The following is a 25026-nucleotide window of genomic DNA, read 5'->3' on the forward strand; positions in this document are numbered from 1 at the left end:
TACAACATCCGTACACAGCACTAAAGTCCAGCATCTTCACGTTGGCACACTGTCTTGACTAGTGCAGTTGAATGACTTTTGTCCTGGGAGCACTGTACAAATGTGCCGGCGCTATTGACGCATGCTCAGGGTCTGTATGCGATATCTACACTCAAAAACTGTTGGGTAATAATAACCCAACAGGTAACCCAATGATGGATCGTTTTGGCACCGACCTGCTGTTGGGTTATTTTAACCCAATCCATTGAGTTGTTAAGGTTAACTAAACAATTTGGGTTACAAAACTATTTTTTTTAGGTTATTTTGCCAAAAAGTGGCTTAACCCCTATATAATAATAAATTACTATTATTATTATTGAGTTGATGTCTCCGCTGGGTCGTAAAGGTGAGAATATGGCTGAATATCTCAAATATGTTCATCATTTCTTAAAAAAAATGCTAAAGCTAAAAAATATCTATATAGATCTGCTATGAAGTGCGTGTTTGTATCTTAAAATTAAGAGTGCTGGTGAAACGGATATAAGAAAAATGATATGATTAAAAAACAACAACATTATTGCATTAGAGCTTGAATAAATTCTATAATGTAAAAACAATATTGTGTACATATATTAATACAGCTGTTCTGTGTCAGTTAAATCAGTTGACTGTTGAAATTAAAAAAATGTTATCCAACTGGTTGAGTTATTAAAGAAATAACTCAATAAAGGTTAAAAGTAACCCATCAAAGAACCAAATATTTAACCAAACTGGTTGAATTATTAATAAATAACCCAATAAATGGTAAAAATAACCCAACAAAGTACCAAATATTATTAACTCAACCATTGGGTTAAATAAATAACCCAACGCTTTTTAGAGTGTAGTGTATATACCTATGCTGGGCTGTAAGACATCCTCTGTGATACTGTGTCTCCAGGGCCAGCCCTAAATGCCCAAATTCCCTTGACTTCACCCCCTTGTCAAATCATGGACACAAAGTGAAACACGCAGAAACGTGAAGTCCAAAGTGAAAACAGTATCGCAAACTCACGGTTGACTAAAAAGCAAATCAAAATAAGCACTGCAATTGACTGTACAGGTTTTGTAGAGGCAATGCTATAAAAATGTTTCGCAAATATTTATAGTTTTTTTAAATAGCAAATATTTTAGTTTTTTTCTGCACTGCTTTTTATTTGCAGTTCTTTTTTTTTGTCAGCAAAATACATTTATATTTCTCAAAAATTTATTTCCGCTTTGCGGTTTTTGGAGATTTTTTTTAATTTATTTTTTGCTCAATACTGCATTTTTTTGTTTGCTAAATTTTCTTTTATTTTGCGAGTATATATGGCCCTAGATTGACTCCATATCATTTAGTCTATTTATTTACCACAACTATCTATTTATCAAAATTTGTGTACATTTAAATTTATTCAGTTTTTAAATTAATTTATCGGTAATATTAATGACTAAGATGCAAATGTTCAAATGATTTATTTACAATAGTTTGTAAAGTAATATCTTCTGTCTTTTAATGTCTTTTTATATATATACATATATATATATATATATATATATATATATATATATATATATATATATATATATATATATATATATATACATATATATATATATATATACATATATATATATATATATACATATATATATATATATATATATATATATACATATATATATATATATATACATATATATATATATATACATATATATATATATATACATATATATATATATATATATATATATATATATATATATATATATAAATATATATATATATATATATGAGATTGGCATTGTAAACATTAAATAATAGTTAAAAAGTCATTATTTTTATTTAAGTTTTTAGTTATGATACTCAAAAAAATCATCCTGCATATATCTGGAGAATTTATTTTACAAATATCTCAGCAGAAATAGCAAAAAAAAAAAAAATGTCCTAATAATAATACTGCAAATAGTTAGCAGTTTATTAATTGTAATGTATAAGCTCTCATGTTTACTGATGGTTGCAAACCAAAAGGTTTTTTTTTCTCTAACCACACACGCCCACTTGCATGAGATTCTAAAAGACTCATTTCCTAAAGCTGCTGTGAAAAAAAGCAGAAATGGCTTGTGTATCAACATCAACCTGTCTGACAAACAACTGAGAGAATAAACACACAACAACACCAGGAGAAAATGCAGCGAAGAGCCACATGTGAGTTTTTAGCTCTTCATTGTAAGTTTAGTGATGTGTGGTTGTTTGTAGAAGCCATAGTCTTAAAAAAAATCATGTTTATAAGTTGTATCAGTGTTCATCTTAACATTTCATCTGTGGTTATAGTTTCTCTTTTCACTAATTCATGTTGAGTTGATTTCACAGATAACTATGCAAGCTTCACATTTGCTTGTTCTGATGATGGGATATATAGGCTATGTTCAACAATAACAGTGTGGTCTGGTTAAGGATTAAATGTTCTTATGCTTATATACGATGGTATTCATAAGGTATTATACAATATTTCATATATCACCATAGTACTGGTTTCATATTTAAGCTCAGGGTTTATAAAAAACTACCAGGTAGCTGCTTGAAATTATCTTAATAACATCATACCATAGCGCTGTGCTATCGTTTTGCATGTCCGTGACGTACTTTTTAAAAACTGATATCTCTTCTATATTTTGATTAAGTAGGTATAATAAATACTTATAATCGCAAATCTATATTTAAGTTAATTTCCTGGCTTCGTTATTTTGTTAATTCTACTGGATGACGACTGCGCGCCCCCGCCCATTGAACAGCGGCGCGCTCCAGTCTTCCTTTTGTCCAACGGGCCACCTCGGTGGAACACTCCATTCTGGAAAAGAGGGAGATCAGCTTGCTTATCTCTCCTAAAGTTAAACTTAGTTTATCGCAGTCAGCGCCGTTATCACATCAAGCGGAAGCAGATGTTTATATTCACTTCTAAACATTTCATAACTCCTTAATACACTTGTAAAAGTATCTTCCGATACGTTTAAGTAAAAGAAAGTCCACCCGCAAGATTGTTTTCGGAGCAGCGAAGAACCCCTCAGTTCTCCCAGCGAGCAGAGAGCTGAGATGGGCGGGAGAGCAGAACACGCGGAGATGATGCCGCTGTTCCGGGGATTTGCTTGATTTGAGTCTCCTGCCTGGGTGAATTGTTTTCGGATGTCATATTAGCGGCAATATGCCTCTGCGTGGTATTTCTGGAGTTGTTTGAGGGCGTGCTGGATCTACCTTCCTCCTCTTCTTCCTCTTTCGGCTGTTTATTGGGGTTCTCGGCTCTAACGGCGCTCAATCTTCGGCGTCTGTTTGAGTTAGATTATTAACCCGCTATTTGGGAAATAAAACCAGGATGTAAGGAAAAGCGTTGATGTGGGAAGCAACTTTGGGAACGCATCCTGGTCCAAACACGGAGCCCTGCTGGTCCCTCCCGCCTAAGCTGGAGATAGGGATGGTGGTAAGTTGCATTTCTGTGTTAAAACCTTCACAGTCAGCCTCAGTTGTTTATCGGTTTTCCACAGCACACCATTCCAGCCGCCTCCACTTTCCTCCTACTGATGGAGTTGGTTGTATTGATGCTGTTGTTGCCATTAGTTACAAGATCAGCATCAGCAACACACTGCATCTGACAAACTGCTATTGTCCCTCATCTGATGTGGCTAGAAAGGGGTTCACTGTTGTTTTGGGGTTCGAGCCCCTCCCTGTTAACCATTCCCACCCATCACTGTATCATTGGGAGTATAGCTCCTTTATTGGACATAATTTCATTGCGATCATGGACTCATGTTCAGTATGTTTTAGTTGACATGCATATGCATCATCTTTTGTTTTGCTTCCATCAAAGAGGCCATCAGCACTTCCTCTTTTGCTCTAACAAAGAGATGTCCAGAAACTCTGTTCCTCATTTAGTATTTTGGCTGTACTTGCATTTAGACACTCTACAGAGGCTCTTTTTCAGTCGTCTAGACTAATGTTGTAGATCTGATTATTGTTTGATCGGTGGTTTGTTTAAAAGCAGTTGTCCTGCCGGTTTTCCTGAAGTCTCACTAACTGACAAACATGCTCAGTTTGTTCAAGCGTGTGGCTTGACTACTTGGGAAACACTGGTCTGTGTTAATGCTTAGTCAACATTGACTAAAACCAGTCATCGGTTCAAATGCAGCGAAACTTCTTTATAACTCACCTCAAAGAGTTGCAGAAGTCAAAGAATTTCCCTTTCTGCATAATAAAGGAATGAGATTTTGTTCACTAAACCTACCCTGGTGGCTTTTAGCAGTAGATTTTCTGCCTGAATCAAATACTTTATTCATCTAGAAATTAAAATGCTGTCATTGTTTACTCTCTCTAAATGTTTCCAAACATTCCCCAAACCAGTATGACTGACTTGATGGTGTGGAACAACAAAGGAGAAGGTTATTTTAAAGTAAACAATGGAGGTGGATAGGGAGAAGTGACTGTAGATAAAGATATATAAAGTTATATGACAGGTTTGTGTATGGAATAGGCATGGTCTGGTATAAGATTCTGACGGTATGATAACCATGGATAAAAATATCATGGTGTCACAGTATCACGGTATTGTGATTACTGCTCCAAAATAAGTTATTTTCTTTTTGAATGTCTGGGTAAAAGACAACAACTTTTCCCCCATTAAATACAATATATATATTTTTGGAAGCATTTAAAATATTTTGAACCAGTAGCTTTTAATGTAGAGGTTCCTTTTCTGCTGAAGATACTGTTGATGTAAAAAGCTAAATAAATTAGTTGTGAAAAACGTAAAAAAGCAAACAACAACAAAAAAAATCTACATATACCTTAGGAACATTATAACAGAAAACTTTAGTGGTTTTAAAACTCTTGTAAACCTTGAAACGGGATATCGTCCCATGCTTATTATGGAATAGACTTAAATAAAATTGCTGACAAAAAAATTAATCCGAATTTACAGTTGTTTACTTTCCATTAACTTTCATCACTTGAAAAAGAAACGGCTTTCAACTTTTGTGAAAGCCAGCTTCGAATGACATGGGTGAGCAAAGGATGGAAAATATGTAATGTTTACCTTTTTAATTTTAATGTATATGGGCTTTATGTAAGATTCAGAAGGTGGTTTTAGATGTGCAAATAAAGCAGCGTTTCCATCCAATGAGTCAAAAAGATCAATCATCACTTCCTGATTAGCTGGCGCCAAATATCAACAGTAAAAATGAAATTTGCTGCTGTAGGAGAAGCTGCATGAATCTTTTCTCTATTTAATAAATGACTTGCATCCCAGCAGACAATGCCGACATGCAATGAACATGTGGTGGCGTTTGAAGGCGTGAGACTCGGAGCACAGACGCTCTTGATTCTGGAGGTCATTAATAATATAATAAGACTAATACTGACATGCTTAAGGTGTTTTATAATGACCAAAACAACGTTTCAGAGGTTTTACAATGTGCTCGGCCTGCTGGTTTGTCCACTCGCACACATTTTTGTCATCACTTGATCTCTTATAACAAAATCACATGACTTTTTTTTAACGCACATACTGGAATTTATTCGGTAAAAGTGTTTCCGTCATAGTTTATGTGCATCTTTTCTAATCGGATAAAAAGTTTGTCCTACACAGTTATGCTCATATGTTTTTTTAATGTGCATTTTCTAAATTTATGTCCATCTGGGCGCTTCCATCAACAGTTTTTTTTTATCCACATGTCCAAAATGCGTATAAAAATAGGTGAATCATGGCCAATGACAGTGGCTGTTAGTTGAACTGCAGCCAGTAAAATTATTGGTCATGCATGCACATGTAACATGCAAACAAGACTTAATGTGAATTGATGCCTTAACTTTCATGAAACAGCTTTTGATAAGATGTAAAAATTTATTAATTATGACCACAAGTTTTGTTAATACTAGGGATGCTCTGATCGATCGGCTGGGGCTCGGTATCGGCCGATAATCACATTTAATGACTTGATCGGTACTCACTGATTTGGGTGATCTCATGAACCGATCGCAGGTGTTTGTTAGTTGGAGGTGAGCAAAATATTTGGATGACCTTGCATGTATTTAGGCCTTTTAACATATAAAAACTGAAAGAACTTCTGTGTTTTTGACTATTGCAAGTTCACTAAAACCTGTCTGAAAATATTAGATAAATAAAAAAAGTAAAATGATATTTTTTTAACATATTTAATATTTAATAATATATATTTAATAATATAACCACTTGTAATTTACTTGTTGCAATAAACAGTAGTTTATATGCCTATTTCTGTTTATTAAAGAAGTAATGGATTTATAGGTGTGCATTTTAAACTTGTGCATCAAATATGCTCTCCAAACTTTTTCTTGAGACATGTTGAATTCTTCTTCCATCATTTGCAACGTTTCCCAATTGCATTGTTAGAATTTTTTCTTACCAATTAATTTTTTATCTGTGCTATCTGTTATTTTCTGTAAAGCTACTTCTGACCATGACATGTTCACACCTAAATAGTTTTAAGAGACGTGTTTAAGGGTTTATATTCAGCATCCTTCATTTATTCGCTTAGGTAAGGAGAGATTTCCACTGAAGTATTATACTTGGAGGCAAATCATAGACTGTAAAATATATGGACGGAGTATCCGTGACGTCACCCATAGGTTTCTGAAGAGCGCAAAAGAAGCCACAAGTAGGCGCGGCCAACCGTCGCCATTTTGTTCGCGCGTCATCGCACCCACGGCGGGATACCAAACAAGGGCAAAGAGGCGGAGAGTGGGCGGAGCTTGCTTAGACCTGGCAGACAGACTTTACTTTGGGAGAAACGCTATTACCTGCGACTCGTTTGTGTTCTGACCACATGTGCTTGGCTGTACACTATATCAGTAAAGTGATTAGACTTTCAAAAACACTGTAGTAATACATTGAGCCACTAAACATTGCTCTTATGACGTTTTTCTACAGGAGGTAAACGCGAAATACTTCCAAACACTTCAGATGTGTGTGTGTGTTAGTAAATGCAAGACTATTGATAAAATCCAGCACAACACTGTATGACAACGCTTCAGATGACTGTTCTAGAGCCTACAGCTAATCATTCTGTCACATTCTGGAGTGCTTTACGGGTCTAAAGAAAAATATTAATGATAAATGATCTTAAATCAAACAAATACATTTATAGAGATGGTATACAAGTATATAACTTTACTCACATGGGAAACGAGGCCACGTGAATGGTTTGTGAGCACAATTAAGTGCACACAGCATCCCATATCATCTGATAATTGTAAGAAATAAGTCCAAAAGGCAGCTGACTGTGTAAAGCCACATAAAACAACACAAAAATACGATGAATATGCCGAGATCAGTGGCTAATCTGCCGGATTCAGCTGAGGTGAAGTGACGGCGACCAGCGAGACCTAGCTGTCACTCAAGTGGCCACGCCCTTAATTATGCAAACTTAATATAACCTAATATAAAGGAAATGGATGAGTTATAAAAAAAATTCACCCCCCTCACAGTTGTCATGGAGGGTAATAATAGCTATATGAACCAAAATCGTTCTTTGTACCAGGCTGTAAACACCTTTTTTTTCTGCTGTAAAGTTGGCCATTCTAACAGTGGGCTCAATTGCCACTTGCTCTATTATGGAGCCAGGACTAGCGGAATTTTGATGAATTGCAGTTTCAGTTACTTCCGTATTGGCCTCCTGAGGGAGAGCGGGAGGTTGCCGCTTGAGGCAAATGCATTATATAGCTTGAAGCATCAGAATCGCTACTCTGTATCGGGAATCACCATGACAAGGAATCGGTACTCAGTATAGGCTGCAAAAATCCTGATCGGAGCATTCCTATTTAATACCTTTAAGTGATGCATTACAGTACAAAATGGCTCTTTCCGCACTAGCTAGGGATGAGAATCGACACAGTCTCTCTATGATATGATATTACAAGGATACTTATTGTCACAATATAATATTATTGCAATTTTAAATGTGTTGCGATTTTTATATTGCAAAATATTAGCTTTAACTGATGTCCCGAATGGAAAACTTTGGCAACATCCATATTACCTAAACAGAAACATTTCTCAGTTCATCATTAAAATGTCATTTCTACAGTTGAAAATGGTTTTGGCAAGCAAACAAACTGAGCAACAATGTAATGAAAGCTGTAATAATAAACGTTGTGTGCAACTTCATTACGCTAGCATCTTTAGTTTTACTAATGCATACTGAAAGTGACTTGGCTAAGAAATGTAAAGAAATCGATTTTGTTTAACCAAATGGTATAATAAAATATTGCTGATATATCAGTATGGCATGCATTTGTCAATATAGTGTTGTCACAACAAATATTATGATATCTATTCTGTATCGATATTTACCTCTATTATAACCAGTATTTTCAGATTTCATAGTCGAGCATAACAGAGCGCTGTAAATATCACCCCCTTTTGATTTTCACAGCAAAAATGTCTGAAGTTCTTCGCATAAATGAAATATAGCTTTTTAGATAACCTTGAAAGCTGGGGAACTTCCTTGTTTTTAAGTTCTGTTAAGCTCTTCTCACGGTGGCAATCAATAAAAAGTGATTAATGCATGAAAATACTTATACGTATCCCATTTCATATGCCATGATCATAGTTGTAAATCAGAAGAAGTTAATTTTCCTATGTTGTTTCGAGATCAGTGTTGCGTTAAGTCTTGGGTTCATGTGGTCATTGACAGATTTGGAACAGCGTATGGAGAAAACTCATGACCAGAGCGAGTGATTGGCTGGGTGTGATGAAGCAGTAGGTGATCTAGGTGTTTAATTACTGCCACAGCATCCTGGTCTGGTGGAGAGAGCGTGTGCAGGAACTTGGCAGTGTGTCCATGCAAACTCCTGTCTGGAAGATTTACGGTGGATATTTTGGAGTCAGAAGGCCATACTTTTTCATTCTTGTGACTGCGTTGATTGGATTTACTTGACACTGGCAATCATTTGGCAACAAGTGCAGTGGAAATCAATACAGTTTGACATTAATGAGGTCTAAAGTTCCTCTACAATGTTAAATGGCTAGGTAGAACTTGGCGCAGGCCACATGTGTATTATCTTGAAAAACCAGACACAATTTACTCATCAATAATGTATTCAAAGAGCATAGGCTGCATTCCAGAATACATTCACTTTATGTAATAGACTAAAGCGTGGATATTAAATTAAGGTTACCAGCTCAGACTTGAAATGAGCCAATGCTTCTCTCAAAATGACAGTTCTTGTGACACAGAGAAATGTATGCAGGTCATTGGATGCAATAACAAAAGGTTTTGGAGCATTTATTGTAAGTATAGAATATTAACATAATTTTTTAGACATATAAATGATTAATTCTGACAAATAACTGGCTTAATACAATTACTTTGTTGGTTAATATAATCAAAGTCCCTTTCAAGGAAGTCTGTTCACTCGGCAGCCATGTTTGCATTGCCCTCGGGCAGCACATCCAAGACCAACGCCCTGTCTAAATGAATTGGGGATCCTGAAATCGTGAAAACTGCACGCTGAACTCTCAATTAAATTGCATTTTTCAAATCAACAACAAAATCTGAACTGACCTGCCCCATTATTGTTGTTGCTTAAGTCCTAATTACTTTAAAAACACATTTTTTTAAGTTGCTCCAGCTACTGCTCATATCCCCAAACTTATTTATGGCTGTTTTAATGGAAACCAAAGGATATGGTTAGAAACACATTAAGGATAGAGACCAAACCTGAGCAAAGACTGGAAGATGACCCTGGAAGGACACAATATGTGATCGGATGTGCAGTGATGTCTTTTCTCCTGTCAAAATCAATGCAGGCATGAAGTAGTCGCCAAACCACAGGGCTTGCCGTTACAGACAAGCGATTCTGTACACACCCCTCCCCCACAGAACCACGTGGCTATAAAGACTGACAATTGGCTATTTCAACTAGAAGGTTGGACTTTTCTTTGATGTAGTGGCCATACTGAGCATTGCATATTTTCCCATTTTAAAGTAATACCAATGAACCATCTTTATATATCTACAGTCTTTGATATAATGCAAATATTTGGAATTAATTGCTGTAGTGAACAATAGATATTGAACACGTTTGTTTGAGCTGTGGTGAAAAATCTTTGGAGAAATCAGTTCACTCAGTTAAAATAAGACATCGCTATTCTCCCTGGGCTTTAGGGCTGTGTGATATGGGCAAAAGATCACGATTTTCTTAAGCAATATTGCAATTTCGATTTTAATCACTATTTTGACACACACAGATGTTTTACAGTGGAAATCTCTAACATATCTCCAAAGGCAAAATAATTAGATCTTTATCAAAGATCTGTAACATATCTCTAAAACAAACATGAGGCAAAAAAAAAAAAATCTCTATGTAAAGGTGTAACAAATTGTCTCTAGAACTAACCTATGGCAAAACAAATAAACAGTGAGTGCGCCATCAAACTTTAGTAAGGCACCGATGTTCTCTTTGACCCCATATCAGAAGTAGTTGCGTGTAGTTGAAGTCAGAATTATTAGCCCCCCTGTTTATTTTTTTCCCCCCAATTTCTGTTTAACGGAGAGATTTTTTCAACACATTTCTTAACATAATAGTTTTAATAACTCATTTCTAATAACTGATTTATTTTATCTTTGCCATGATGACAGTAAATAATATTTGACTAGATATTTTCAAGACACTTATATACAGCTTAAAGTGACCTTTAAAGGCTTAACTAGGTTAATTAGGTTAACTAGGCAGGTTAGGGTAATTAGGCAAGTTATTGTATAACAATGGTTTATTCTGTAGACCAGGGGTCACCAAACTTGTTCCTGGAGGGCTGGTGTCCTGCAGATTTTAGCTCCAACCCTAATCAAACTCACCTGAACAAGCTAATCAAGGTTACTTGAAACACCCAGGCAGGTGTGTTGAGGCAAGTTGGAGCTAAACCACGGAGGGACACTGGCCCTCCAGGACCAAGGTTGGTGACCCCTGCTGTAGACTATCGAAAAAAAAAATTACTTAAAGGGGCTAATAATATTGACCTTAAAATGGTTTTGGCGGTTTTAAAACCTCAACTTTTCCAAACCGCGGTATACCTTGAAAACGGTTATCGTTCCATGCCTAGACATCACCACATTGAAATGGTCTATATTTGGTATTTACCAACTGGTACAAATATAGGAATGATTGTGTTCCCTCATACTGTTATTTAATCTGATTTCAAAAGATGAGACTTATTACAAGTAACAAAAAAGCAGAGCATCTTGCGATTATTGGATGAAAGGTGTGCTATAAATAGTAATGTAAAATATTATTCATGTGCAAGCTCAAACAGCATAGCTCAATATACTCATTTTAGGATTTAAGAATCAATATTCATTAGAAATTTCTAATTACGCTCTGCACATGCAGTGGTTAAAACCAAACTATTGGTTTAATACCATGTGTGCTTAACTAAATGATCAGTACTGGCATTTTTTGTACAAAAATGCATGACATTACACCCCTAATCTTTTATGTAGTGATTCAGGTTTGAAACAAATGTAATTTCATCTCATTCATGGCTGTAATTAGAGTTTTAGCAATGTAATAAGGACGATAAAAAATGCATTGGTCTTTAAAAGCCAAGCAGGAACTATAAAGCAAGCAAGGAAATTAAAAGGAGCCTATCAACATGCAGATGCAGCCCCACACGGAGGCATGAAAAGAGAGCATCACATGCTCGTAACCTCAGAGAGCATGCTGTTTGCATCACAGACAGCTGTGTTACGCAACCTGCGCCTCCATCCTTCCCTGCCACTTGGGCTGCTGCAATTACATAAAGATCTTCTGGATGTTAAAGAGAGAGAGAGAGGGTAGGCCTGCATAGTGCCCACCAATCTTCATTTTCATTATCTCATCCGTTTCCTGTTTACTGCTTGAGTCGTGTGTCTATCTGACTCTTTCCCCTGACTGCTCTTTTTTTTTTACTCCTCGTATGATAAATTGGGCATCGATCTAGTGCATTCTGTTTCTGCAAATCACAGTTGCATCACTTGTGTGTATTTATATATGAGGTTTCATGTGGTGGTTCATGTGATTCACACACAATTGGCCACTGCATTGGTGGCAGATGATGCTCACAGGTGTAGAGCTGTGGATAAACACATGCTGCTGTGGGGTTTGATCCTCAATGGAAAGTAATGTTTGCACTTCAGTTCACATGCTTGGGGAATATTTAAGGGTTTAAATGTTCACAAGTCTTACATTTGCTCACCGTTCCAAACCAATATGATTTTCTTCAAAAACAGGCTCGGCAGTTCATTTATCAATGGTTTTCCATTGCAAAAAATATATATACAGTTAAAAAATTTTTTTTCTTTTTTAAATATTTCCAAAATTATGTTTAACAGAGCAAGGACATTTTCACAGTATGTCTGATAATATTTTTTCTTCTGGAGAAAGTCTTATTTGTTTTATTTCGGCTAGAATAAAAGGAGTTTTTAATTTTAGGGACAAAATTATTAGACCCTTTAAGCTATTTTTTTCCCCGATAGTCTACAGAACAAACCATTATACAATAACTTGCCTAATTACCCTAACCTACCTAGTTAACCTAATTAACCTAGTTAAGCCTTTAAATGCCACTTTAAGCTGTATAGAATTGTCTTGAAAAATATCTATTCAAATATTATTTACTGTCATCATGGCAAAGATAAAATAAGTTATTAGAAATGAGTTATTAAAACTATTATGTGTAGAAATGTGTTGAAGAAATCTTCACTCCTTTTAACAGAAATTGGGGAAAAAAATAAACAGGGGGGCTAATAATTCTGATTACTGTATATTAGTACAATTTCTGTTTTCTGTGATATTATCGACAAAATAAAATGTGTAAAAAGAAAAAATATATATATATTTATATTTGTAACAGTATTTTCTACACTGTAAAATGCTTGTAAATAAACAGTTTTCCATATTTGGAGATTAATGTTTTTTTCCACTTATTGGGATCTTGATCTTTCCTCCAAAAGCTTTTGATGTTAAATAGTTTGAAAAACGACTCTTGCTATCTCTTATTATTTTCCATACTGAACGATAACGATATACATTTCAAAATAAGTTGTTAATGCTTCCAGATTTAAAAGAGTATCCCAATAATGACTGAAGCCAAAAAAAATAAAGGGGCCATTAAATGGCATAACATTTTCAACCGATTATTTTATCGGTGGCTGAAAATTCGGTGCATCTCAAATTTAACCGCATATTTCTGCTGTGTGATTGGCTCTTAGATCAATATAGAGTAAAAAATTCCAGAGCTTATCTTTGTTATTGACATAAATATTATATATATATAAATAATGAATGATATAATATTGTTTATCGGCACATCCCTAGTTTTAAGTGATATATTGTCTCGATTTATATACAAAAACCTGGGAACAGTACTTTTCTCTGTTATTTTACAGACTTGATTCTCTCTGTGTTATTTCCTAATATCTGGTCTCAAGCTACTAAAAATGCCAATAAAAGTTACTTGCAGTGTTGAGTTTTCAACATCAAAAATGGACAGAGTATAGATGATAAGATGGGGTTGGGTCGTAGGTTGCTAGGCGACCATCAACCATTTTCTCAGAGGATGACAAGCTGACAAATCATTGTCACTGGGCATTTGTCCCTTTGCAATGAAACTTTCCAAAGATGTCTGTTTCTTACTCATTTAGCAGCTTGTGGGTTAAATTTGGGCAATGATGTAACCGAGAGAATATGGTCATTTTTCAAAATAAAAGATTTTGCAAAATAAAAGATCGTTCAGACTCAGATAATAAATAAAACGGAAATAATTAATGATTTCTTGTGCAACCCTTTACCAATTGATACACAAACTGGTACCGGTCCGCAGCTCAGTGGTTGAGTACCACTGCTAAATAGTACATTAAAAACAGTATGCAAGGTGAGTAGTATGAGTTACACAAATAGTACACAAAAAAATAGTTGACAAGAAGTACCTGGATGACTACTTCCGGCTAAATTCTAGGCATGGGATGATAACCGTTTTCAAGGTAAACCGCTGTTTGGAAAAGTCAAGGTTTTTAAACTGCCAACGTTTTCTGTTATACCATTCCTAAGGTATGTGAGAGATTTTTTTCCAAAGATGCCGTTTTAAATGGTAAAGAAATCAGTGTTTTTGAAACTAATGAAGACAGTAGAAGTCAATGATTCATTTGAATTATTTAGCCTGACATGATTACTGTCCCAAAATATTTTAAATGTTTCACAAAATAAAATATATTGTGTTCAAATAGGGAAAAAACGTTTTAGTTTACCCAGACATTTAAAAAGAATATGTTTTAGAGCAGTAATCATAATACCATGAAACCATGATATTTTTGCCCAAGGTTATCATACCATCAGAATCCTATACCGGCCCATGTCTACTAATTTCTAAAGTGCACATCCAATGGATGCTATTTAATGACAAATGATGGATGTAGTATGTTCGAATTCCATACTCTTCATACTATATAAAGCACACTTTTCTAATGGTCGTGTAGTAAATTCAAATGTATTACCTACTCGCGATTTCAGATGCAGCCTAAGATTCTTTTTTTATTATTCAAATGTTTAACTGTAATATTGAACCTGATGTTCCCAAGACTAAAAATAGCAACTGACCAAATGAAACATTCCTGAATTCAGATTTCACACTGGGTCATTTCCCTGCGTGGAGTCCAGACATGTTTAATGCATCCTTGAGCATTACAGAGAACATGTCTTTAATCCAACATTTATTATTAGCATTAATGCGTCAATCTTCTTAACTAAAAGTAATTCCAAAGCAACCTTTTTTTAGACATTTTAGATATACAGTAGATAATATTATATATATATATATATATATATTGGTCTAAAATTAAAAAAAAGGATGAAGATTGCATCAACATGTAATTTTATAAATCAACTTTATAAATTGTTCTATCAATAAACCGTACAGTATGAAGATCTTTTATTTTTTAAATAAAAAAATCTGTAAATGCAAACTTAGAAACAAGTAGTCAGACTAGAAAATATCATACATATGACTCAATATTACATGTCTTTTAAAGTCTCATACAATAGCTTTGTGTGTAAAAGGGACTGAAATTTGAATCTGAATTCACTGAAAATATCTTCCTTAAGTGTCTCTGGTCACTAGTATTGTATTAAAAATGAGCAGTGGGAACATTCTGCTAAACTTTATTTTGCGTTTCACAGAATTTAACAAACAGAACTGTAATCTTTGTGTCATGAACCATTCCTTTAAACTTCTAAGTATTTTAAATGGAGAGCTAATAATATTTCATTCACATTAATTATTAAGCCACTTCATCGCATGCAGGCTTACAGTTATTCCGTGTCATCAGAATAAGTGACTGGCAGTCATTGGAGTGGCATATTCATCTCAGCTTCTGTTCTCATCCAGAATCAAAATGTGCCTCTGATGTAGTTGATGTGTAGATTTGTATTTCTCTGGTCTTCTTTCTGTTTCAAGTTGCTCTCTCCTGCCTCAGGTCGGTGTCTGGGCTTCAAGCTCAAAGAAAACTTTAGATCTTAACAAGGAGACAAAGGAACAAAGTGAACTCCACATTTAAAAGGTGCTCTTCTGATCTTTTTTAGAAGTACCGGAGTTCTGTTGTCACAATCAGACTTTCTGTAATGTACTGAATCCTAGTGCAGTGTTAACCCTGCATAGGGCACTCAAACCCTGCATTGTTACTAGGGTTTTTATAAGACTCTGAACGTTTATAACGCTGTTATTACAATATAATGTTTTTTTTTTAAGTTACCAGACATGGCTCTTCACCCAATAAAATGCTAAGAGCAAACATTGCGATTGAATGACTAATTAGAAATATATTGTAAAGATGTGAAGTTACACATGCGTAAATAATGAAGTCTTTTAAACCCAAAAAAATAATAATCTTTTTTATTTTTCAGGGAATTGTAAAAATTTACAGGGCAGGAAGTAAAAAACTGAATGGGACACATAGAGGAAAGTCTATACCATATTTCAAGGGAGATATAAATAGAAAATAAGCACATATGTTGGGCATGATCCTTATTTCATGGTGAGGGCCGAGTTTTCTACTGAACTCAAATACACTGTAAAAAATGGCCGTGATTTCAACGGTAAAAACTGTAACCTGGTTAACGGTATGTTTCCTTAATATATACGGCGAATAACCGTAAATTGACTTTTCCAGAATTCTCTGTATGGCACATCACTTCTTTTGCTTTTTGTTGACATTACTATGGATCTTTTTAGTTGTTTCCCCTTCAGTTATGTACATTACAGATTTATGTTACATCTAATGTTGATAAACAATGTATTGATACACTTTTTTGCTTGTGGGAAAAGTTGTTTGTGATGAGCCCCTGCATATGGCTGTATTAACGTGTAACTGTGTAACAAAAGATGTGTAGATGTTGGTTATTCAAAATACAGACATTATACCTCTATAAATAAATGAAATATGGTAGTTTACTGCAAAAATGAGAAATTACTTTTACGGTTTGTACCGTTTTTTAACGGTAAAGTACTGGCAACCACAGCTGCCGTTTTTTTACTGTAAATTTTACGGATTTATTTTTTACAGTGTATATTTGCCTGTCATCAAGGAAGCATATACGTTACATGAAAAATAGTAAATGCAGTAGATATTACTTGACTTAAACTATTGTAGTAATTGTATTGTTGCTGCGGTACGACACAACTGTAGTAATAAATTATTCAATAGGCTTCAGTTTTCTACGCTATAATCCTACACCATCACAATGCATCACAGTTCACACTAACGTTACAGTATTTATTAGTTTATCAGTTTACTATGCTACAGTATTCTGCAGCATTTATTAACAAAGAGTTATACACATTATTACACTTTATTATGTGGTTCAAAAACATGTTTATTATAAATTACTATAGATTTTCCCCATGCAGATATCCTCCAGACATCACGCAATAACAGATGAAAGCATACAGAAGCATGGACGCATATCTACATTATTATTTATTTATGTTTGTAAGGGGGGAAAAGAGCTCCACATTGATAACCGTCTAGTTTTGTCGCAAGGGTTGCATTTCTTTTTTGTTCTGTCGATGAACCTAATATCAACGAACATTCACCACTGCTGCGCATATAGACATTAACGTTACGGATGTTTATTCCGCCAAAAACACTTGAATTATTGCAGAACAAGATGGATATTTCGCGATTGCAGCGATTACATGGCAGGGTATCTTATTTGTATTCTTCTGGATTTTGTGTGTGTTGATAGTTGTATCTGATTTTTATATAACACATTAACATATTTATACACATAGCTAGGCCTCTATATGATCTTTTTTGGTTCTGTCAAACAAATTTTTGCCTTCAAAAAAGTTTGTACACATGGATGTATTGAAAAAATGTTCATTACAAGCCGCCTTTTCTTCTGTTTTTCAGCCAACTTCTTAAACTTTCCCCGCTTTATGAACAACTTTTGATATCTATATAAGCTGTTTGACATTTCTCATTTTGGCTGACTGAAACAATTATAAACAACTTAAACATTTTGATGTTCTGATAGCGATTCCTATGTAGAAGAATCACTTCTTGCCCTCTATCTGAATCTCGCCATGAATTATGTCTTGTGAAAACAAACTATTCTTTAAACTTTACCAATAAGTAACTAGTGGTTATCTTGTAACTGTCACACACTTGCATTTGTCAGTGTGGTGCAGGCATCTGTTGTTTATGTGTTCTTAAGTAGTTTTAAAAATGTGGTGGTGTTTTTTCCTGTTTCCTGAATTTCATCTTGCACTGTGTCCTAACTACACGTGATGCAAAAAAAAAATTCATTGATAAGCAATTTGTCTGTCTGAACCAAATGCGATATTACAGAAACATTTAAATACCAGCCATTCATATTAATAACAGCCACTGCACTCCTGACGAAATAATAATCTGAAAGATAATCTGAAATCCCCTTTATAATAGCGTTTTAAATGTTATAGTGTCGATTGTTCTTGTAAAAGAACATTTAACTAGGTTTGTGGTAAATATTTCTGCCCTGTCGAGGCTGTGCAGCTGTGCCAGTGACCTCTTTCCCAGGCTTAGATATGAGCTCTAATGCCCCTTGGCACTGATGCCCTCGGGGCAAATGACAGAGTCACCATTCAACCTCTAGAGCTGTTCTGCCCCGTCAGCCCACATTTTCTCAAAGACTGTGTGCACGTCTAATTCTTGAACACATCTTTAGATTTTCTCACTGAGCCTCAGAGCTTATTCATGGGGATTTTATCAAGCAATTATATTATTGTTGTCCTCCAGAAGGATGTGTTAGTGAGAAGTTAGCTGGTGATTGTTGGGCCACCGCCAGTAATATGTTCCACTGCTATGTCATTTATTTCAATAATTTTATAGTCTGTTCGAATGAAGCAAATGAAGTTACAGAGTATAAATAGGCACAGAGTTAACATTATTTACTTTCCAAAGGAAAAGAAGTCTTTTATGCTGACCAAAGCTGGGTTTATTTGATTATCTCACTTATTTGATTTAAACATACTGTACAAAAGTTGTGCAACATCATAACAGCTCTTTTTGAAAATATCAAATCATTTCTGTGCTGCAAATGGTTTCAGCTAAAGGTACTTAAGCAAACATTAAGTGAAGTTTCATAAACCAAATTTCGAGAGGAGCACGTGATATGATTGAGCACGTCTGGCCACTCATCTGTAATCAGTAATAATCCAATCAGAGCGATCCTAGTTTACTATAAATGGATCATTTTCTCCCTAATGTTTTATCTTCATTTGGAAGAATCCCCCCTTCCACCCCTTCTCTCCTCCTTTCCTCCCTTTTCAAAAGGGGGAACTCTCGAGACCTACCTGATCTCGGATCCCCTGATATGCTTATCGACCGGGCGGGAGCCCTGGGCTCAAAGATCTCCGAGCTCAGGGTTCTCTCCCGGGACAGCATGCCAAACCAGCTTTATACGCCAAGCATATCTAAGTGGGAACTCTTGAAATTACAGTATCTTGGATTTAGAGAAACATTTATTGTCTATTGTTTGCAATTTTTGTTCAAAACACTTAGATCTTTTCATTAATATAGACATTGTGGCTAATGTAACAATAAAGATAAATCATTTAATTTAAATAAAATACTTCTGCTTGCTCAGATTGTGAATATGGATTAATAAATACAATTTATTCAATGGTTATATTTAAGGATGCACCAATAGGGATGTACCGATAACCCATACATCTTTAGATTTGGAGGCTGATAACCAAAATATAGGCCAATTAAATATAAATGTTTAAAAATGTTATAGTTTGTGCATTTTATTTTAAAAACTTCATAAAAATGTGAACTGATCTTAGAATAGCCTACTCAAAGCAATAATTTCAAAATTGCAAGGTGATTATATAGACCCATTCACGATTTCACATAAATCAGCATGCCAAAAATAAATGATTTGCTTTTCTTCGCCTGTTGACTGTTGCATAAAAATAATAGGTTAAATGACAAAACTGGATTTAATTAACAAACAAGTTAAATATATTTTAAATAAAATGAAATAGAAAGACCTGACACCAGCTCAAATGTTCTCGAATTAAAGTGTTACAGTAAGGTACAATTGTTGGTCACTTGACACTTTTATTACCGCACCCCTGCAAGATTCTCTCGTGCTTACAAGGCAGGCAGTTCTGTAATATTATGTAATTAAACGGCTTAAAGATATTGACCTAATTTTGATATGACCGATAACGATAACATTAAAAATAGCATTTTTCGGCGGATATCGATATGGCCATCAATATATTGTGCATCTCTAGTTATATTGAAATCCCTGGTTACATTTGAAGACCTGAAAAGTAGAAAACTTTTAATTAATTCTGGTGTTTTTACACTTTTTTTCTTAGGTAGTTTTAAAAATGTGGTGTTTTTTTTTTTTTTTCTTTCTTCCGTTTCCTGAATTTCATCTTACACCGTGTCCTAATTACACGTGATGCAACAAGATTCAGTGACAAGCGATTTGTATGTCTGCACTAAATGTGACATGACAGAAACACTTAAATACCAGCCATTCATTTAAATATCTTGATGTTGAAATATATTCTACACAGGCTTATTGGGAAAAATATGAATTTTTTAATATGAAAAATATGAATGGCACTATTTGATGTTTTTTTGGGGAGCCTAACAGTATTCATTTACAGAAATTGAATAATCACAATGCAGTAAATGCTTTTCTTACTCTGTTTTGTCTCGTTTCTAGTTCAATTATCTAAAAATTCTTAGATCAAGTAAAAATTTTGTGTTTTATCAATATTAGCCAATGAGCTTAGTAAAATAATCTTGTTTTCACTTTGAAATTTAGACAGTTGGACTATAAATGAGACAAATTCAAAAAAAAAAAAAAAAGATTTCTTGCATAAATCATATATATATATATATATATATATATATATATATATATATATATATATATATATATTCTGTATAAATACAGTAATTAAATACATTTCTGTGGCTTCTGTTCAACTATAATTAAGACTCAACATTGCATATCTTGCGATGTGACTATTGCGTAGGGCTGGGCAATTTGGCCTAAAATCTAAATCTCGATTAATTGAACATTTGAACTCAATTACGATTAATAAAAGATTATTTTATTTACTTTTCATTTTTTATTTTTGCCCTCATAGTTCACTGACAGGTTTTGTACAGTGATTATTTATTGAACATCAATGTTGAACTAATGAAATTAAAACACACAATGCCTAAAACCAACAGCCACTTTTTTTCTCATAAAGTGAATATAAATAACCTGCAATTTTGGAAACATAATAAATAATTTTTTAATGCTTTTCATATTAAAAGTACAAAATAAGCCTTATCTCTTCTAAATAAAATAACTCTTGTATATTTTGTAAATAACATTTTAAACGGTGCATTTCTTGCATCTTTTGTAAACAAATGGTTCAATTTAAAAAAAAATATTTTAATGTAATGGAAAGTATGCTGTTTTAAGGGATCTCTGGCGCAGCTTCATCAATTGTAGTGCAAAGTAACACAATAGTAATAAACAGAGCAGGATCACGAGACTCCACATGTGGTAAGTAATTGAAAAATTGACCTGGAAATTTTGATCGATTATTGGTTCTGAATGTCAACTTCAATTACTTACGGGTGCGTACATTGCAATATCGATGCTGAAACTATATATTGTGCCGGCCTATTACGTAATATTCACAGTAATATATACAGTGGTCTCTGGTGTATTTACGAGAAAAAGCACATATGAGAAAACGTGCCTCAGTAACATATTTAAGATATGAAAAAATGTACACGAAAACTGCAAGATGACATAGTCCAGGGTACATATTTGTCGGTTCTCCAAAATGTAGCCCTGTGAACATATTTCCAATGAGCCTGGGTTGAATTAATTTGATGCAGGGTTTTTTCTTTCTATTTTTGTAGAGCAAATTTTGACCTTTCAAAAATGTTGGCAGGACTATTATAAATCTGAGCTACTTTCACAGCCGAGAAAATCCTTATATTTTAGCCTATATATGGAAGTATATCTCATGTCTCTTGGCTCATGCATTGTAAACTTCTCTGTGGCCGTGTTGCATTTTCTTCGGTGGGTTTGTGCTGTGGTTTAACATGTCGTCACGCTTCTCATAGCTGAATTTATTCTTGAGGTCTCTGTGTTTTTGACATGAAGGAAATGGGGAGCTTTTTTTGTCTTTCTTTAGTGTCCTTGGACCCTTTTTTCAACACCATCTTAAGTTTCAGCCTCAAAGTTTCCCATCACGTCATAGCCGTGCATTCATTTCTGCATTCAGCATGGGGTGGTTTTGCATTCCTCGCTACACTTCATTTATCTGCGTTTTATTCTGAATGAATGAAGTAAAGGCTCAAAAGCAGTCGCAGGTCCTGTAAAAGCAGCTGCTTTGAACTCGTGCCCGGAGGAACTTGTGCCAACACAAATGGCCTTTGCCCATCCCCACCGCGACATACATGGCATACAGCAGTATGAAGCTCTCAGCGGATGCTAACGTGGTAACTTGCGAATGTAAAGATGTTTAGTGCCAATGCTGTCATTTCACACGGTTAATAATAGTTCAGCCAAAAATACAAATCATCTCACTCTCACGTCATGTGCACTGGGATTTCTTTTTGTTTCATTTAAAACACAAACAAAGTTAAGCAGGCGTCTAAGTTTACTGTTTCAATATTAAAAGTGGATGTTGATTTGTACACTATTGTACAGTGTCACGTTTTTAAACACTTTTTTGGGGGGGGGTAATATCTACTTTTTGATGTATTTTAGCTAAAAGCATTCTTTTTGTGCCTCAAAAGAGAATAAATGTGAGATCAAAAGTCTATTTGCATTTAATGTAATTAATGGTTGCATAGCTTTATTAGACAGTAGTAGAAAATAATTTAGCAAAATCTAATTTACTTGTCGGATGGATGGATGGATGGATATCTTAGATAAGGATAGATGGATAGATGGATATCTTAGATAAAGTTAGATAATTGCCCCTATTATGCATTATAAGGTCATATTTTGGTTATGGGGGTCTCCAACAACACTGATATGCATGCAAGGTCAAAAAACACTTTCATTGTCTTGTAATATGCATTTATTTTTTCTTAACTATCCCAACGACTCCCATATGAATTGTTCAGCGATTCCCAAACCCCTCCTTAGCGTGATGCTAATCTCAGTCTGTTGCGATTGGTCAACTGTAGGGATGCTCATAATAACAGATTAACCGTTAACCAAAAGGGTGCGTTTTTAACCGATTAGTGGTATCACTTAAACGATTAAGAAAAAAATATATTTAAAAAAAAAAAGTTTGGCTGCATAAATGTGCAACACGTATTTGTTAACTTGCGGGACGGTAACATGTGCAGCCACATGTGCTAACAACATATTTTGCTAAAGAAGCAAAATATAAGAAGGATATTGCTGGTCACAGTTTGACACAGACTGATGCTGATTACCTCTGTCCTGTATCCACATCATAAACCCATCTGTTTAAGTGTACAATTGGACAAAGAAGCCATAATTAATATGTCATAATTTTAAAGATTACATCATGAGCATCTGATTTTTCCTCGGTGCTGATGTGCTTTCATTTTTCTCTGTCTCACTTGCAGCAATTTCAGGTAGGGGAATATTTAAGCCATGCTGGCAGTGAAATATACATTTAGATTTCAAAGAAAATATTTGAATAATAAAAAGGAAACTTAAGTTTGATCCTATCATTGTCGTAACGAATGCCCTTAAATAATCTACCCTTTGACAGCAAGCATTAGTGTTGCTTGAGATTGAAATGAAAATAAGGGATGATGGGAAGGGGTGTATACTGTATGAGCGTACCTTTTAATAAAATCCTGCAGGTGCCCCTGAATCTAACCAGTTAACAGTTAATATTCACTTAACGAGGGGCAGTTGTCGGTTGGCAAAATTAACCGAAATGAGCATCCCCAGTCTCACTGCATTCAGTGAGAGATGGGGAAAATCGCCCACCACGGCTTATCAACATGGCTGAAGTAGCAATATGTTTGAGCTCAATGCAGGAGTGCATTAAAGCAGTGCAGTTAAACACAGCGTCTTGCTCTATTCTTAAGCATAATTAAAAACAACTACACTCATTCAGTATTAATCCACACAGTGGCAAAAGCTGAACTATTTTGAAACTTGACCACTGCACATGTGTAGAAACAACTGATGGTGGCCATAGCAATGACAAACAGCAGAGGATTGCGAGCTCACAAACGCTACTAAATCTGTAAAGAATGTAGCACATCCTGTGTTTTCAACGTGGATTTAGACGTGATATGTGAAAATAAAGAGCTAACCAGATACAGTACAAGTCGCGTGGAGTGATTACAAGTAACAAAACACAATTAAATGCATATTTTGCAAGCTAGAGACTTGCACTTACACTTTTGAAATTGAGGAAGAAACTGGTCTATGAATTGTGTACTTATAAAGTTCCTGTTAAGCTCCGACAAAGTCCTATACCTCAATAGTCTTTTCTGATCCTTCCTTTAACAAATGGCCGACAAATCCCCCATTACAGGGTACATTATTGCATTAATCACCAGAACGTTCTCTTATTTGTTCACTCATGATCAGTCCCACACACACCCACACTCCGCTAGTGTTTGAAGGGAAAGTCTCGTTCATGTTTTACCGGATCCAGCACTTTATATTTGGTATTGTATTGTCGACATCAATACGAACAGGCAAAAGATCTGGACGATCGACGAATCATTTAAACGACTCTGAATCAAATCTTTTATTAAAAAAATCTATATTAAACAAGGTGCACTTTCAGGTTTAAATCTCAGCTGGATGTTTTCATTCGTTTGTTGCACACTGCATGGAAGGTCATTTTTAAAAACCCATAATAGGGGCTCTTTAATGTGATTTACTCCACACAATCAAGGAATTAAATACTTTTGAAATGAAACCATTCTAATTTGAATTCAAATAATATTTTTATAGCAAAATAAGTAAAATAAATTGTTGTTGTCGTTGTTGTTAGCCATTCCTTAACTTTCTGTGGTAGTTTTACAAGGTTTTATTTTCTCACTGCCACTTAGTCACTCAACTATGCTCATGCAAACAGACAAACGCTTTGTCTGACCACCGAGACCTCTCTCCCAGCCCCTCTCCATCATTTCCTCATTTTTTTTCGGTCGTCTTTTCTTCCTCCGACTCTCACGTGTCCCCAGCTGGGATGCAGAGAGAGTGTTTAGTATGCCAGCAGCACTTCTGAGCCTTCCTGATTCTCCACAGAAAGCAGGACAGAACGTGAAGAGGGGGGCTTTACAGCACCACTGTGGACTGTGGGAGCAGAGTTACTAAGATCTGCTCCAGGAATGCCCATGATTCATTTGACCTTGCTTTTACCCAATCCCCAGTTGTCCCTTGTCATCCCGGACACATGAGTTCTGCCCCGTGTTACAGTCTGGGGAGGAGTGTAGATG

The 25026-nt window shown here is 35.0% G+C and overlaps 1 protein-coding gene across 7 annotated transcripts in view; it reads left to right on the plus strand.

Annotated features, from left to right (window-relative positions):
* The first annotated feature begins 2048 nt into the window (after positions 1 to 2048).
* The window catches only part of arhgap33 (Rho GTPase activating protein 33), a 98074-nt gene continuing 75096 nt past the window's right edge, over positions 2049 to 25026 (plus strand). For 2 of the 7 annotated variants that reach the window (XM_056475691.1, XM_056475697.1), the window contains exon 1: positions 2050 to 2209. In XM_056475691.1, coding sequence (XP_056331666.1) covers positions 2191 to 2209 — 19 coding nt within the window. In that variant the 5' untranslated portion in view covers positions 2050 to 2190. Of the gene's footprint in view, positions 2210 to 2912; positions 3477 to 25026 lie in introns of those variants that run through there. The other 5 variants (XM_056475694.1, XM_056475695.1, XM_056475692.1 and 2 more) reach the window with 4 other exon arrangements.

The sequence above is a fragment of the Danio aesculapii genome, chromosome 16 (assembly GCF_903798145.1).
Source record: "Danio aesculapii chromosome 16, fDanAes4.1, whole genome shotgun sequence".
In the NCBI taxonomy this organism is placed as follows: domain Eukaryota; kingdom Metazoa; phylum Chordata; class Actinopteri; order Cypriniformes; family Danionidae; genus Danio; species Danio aesculapii.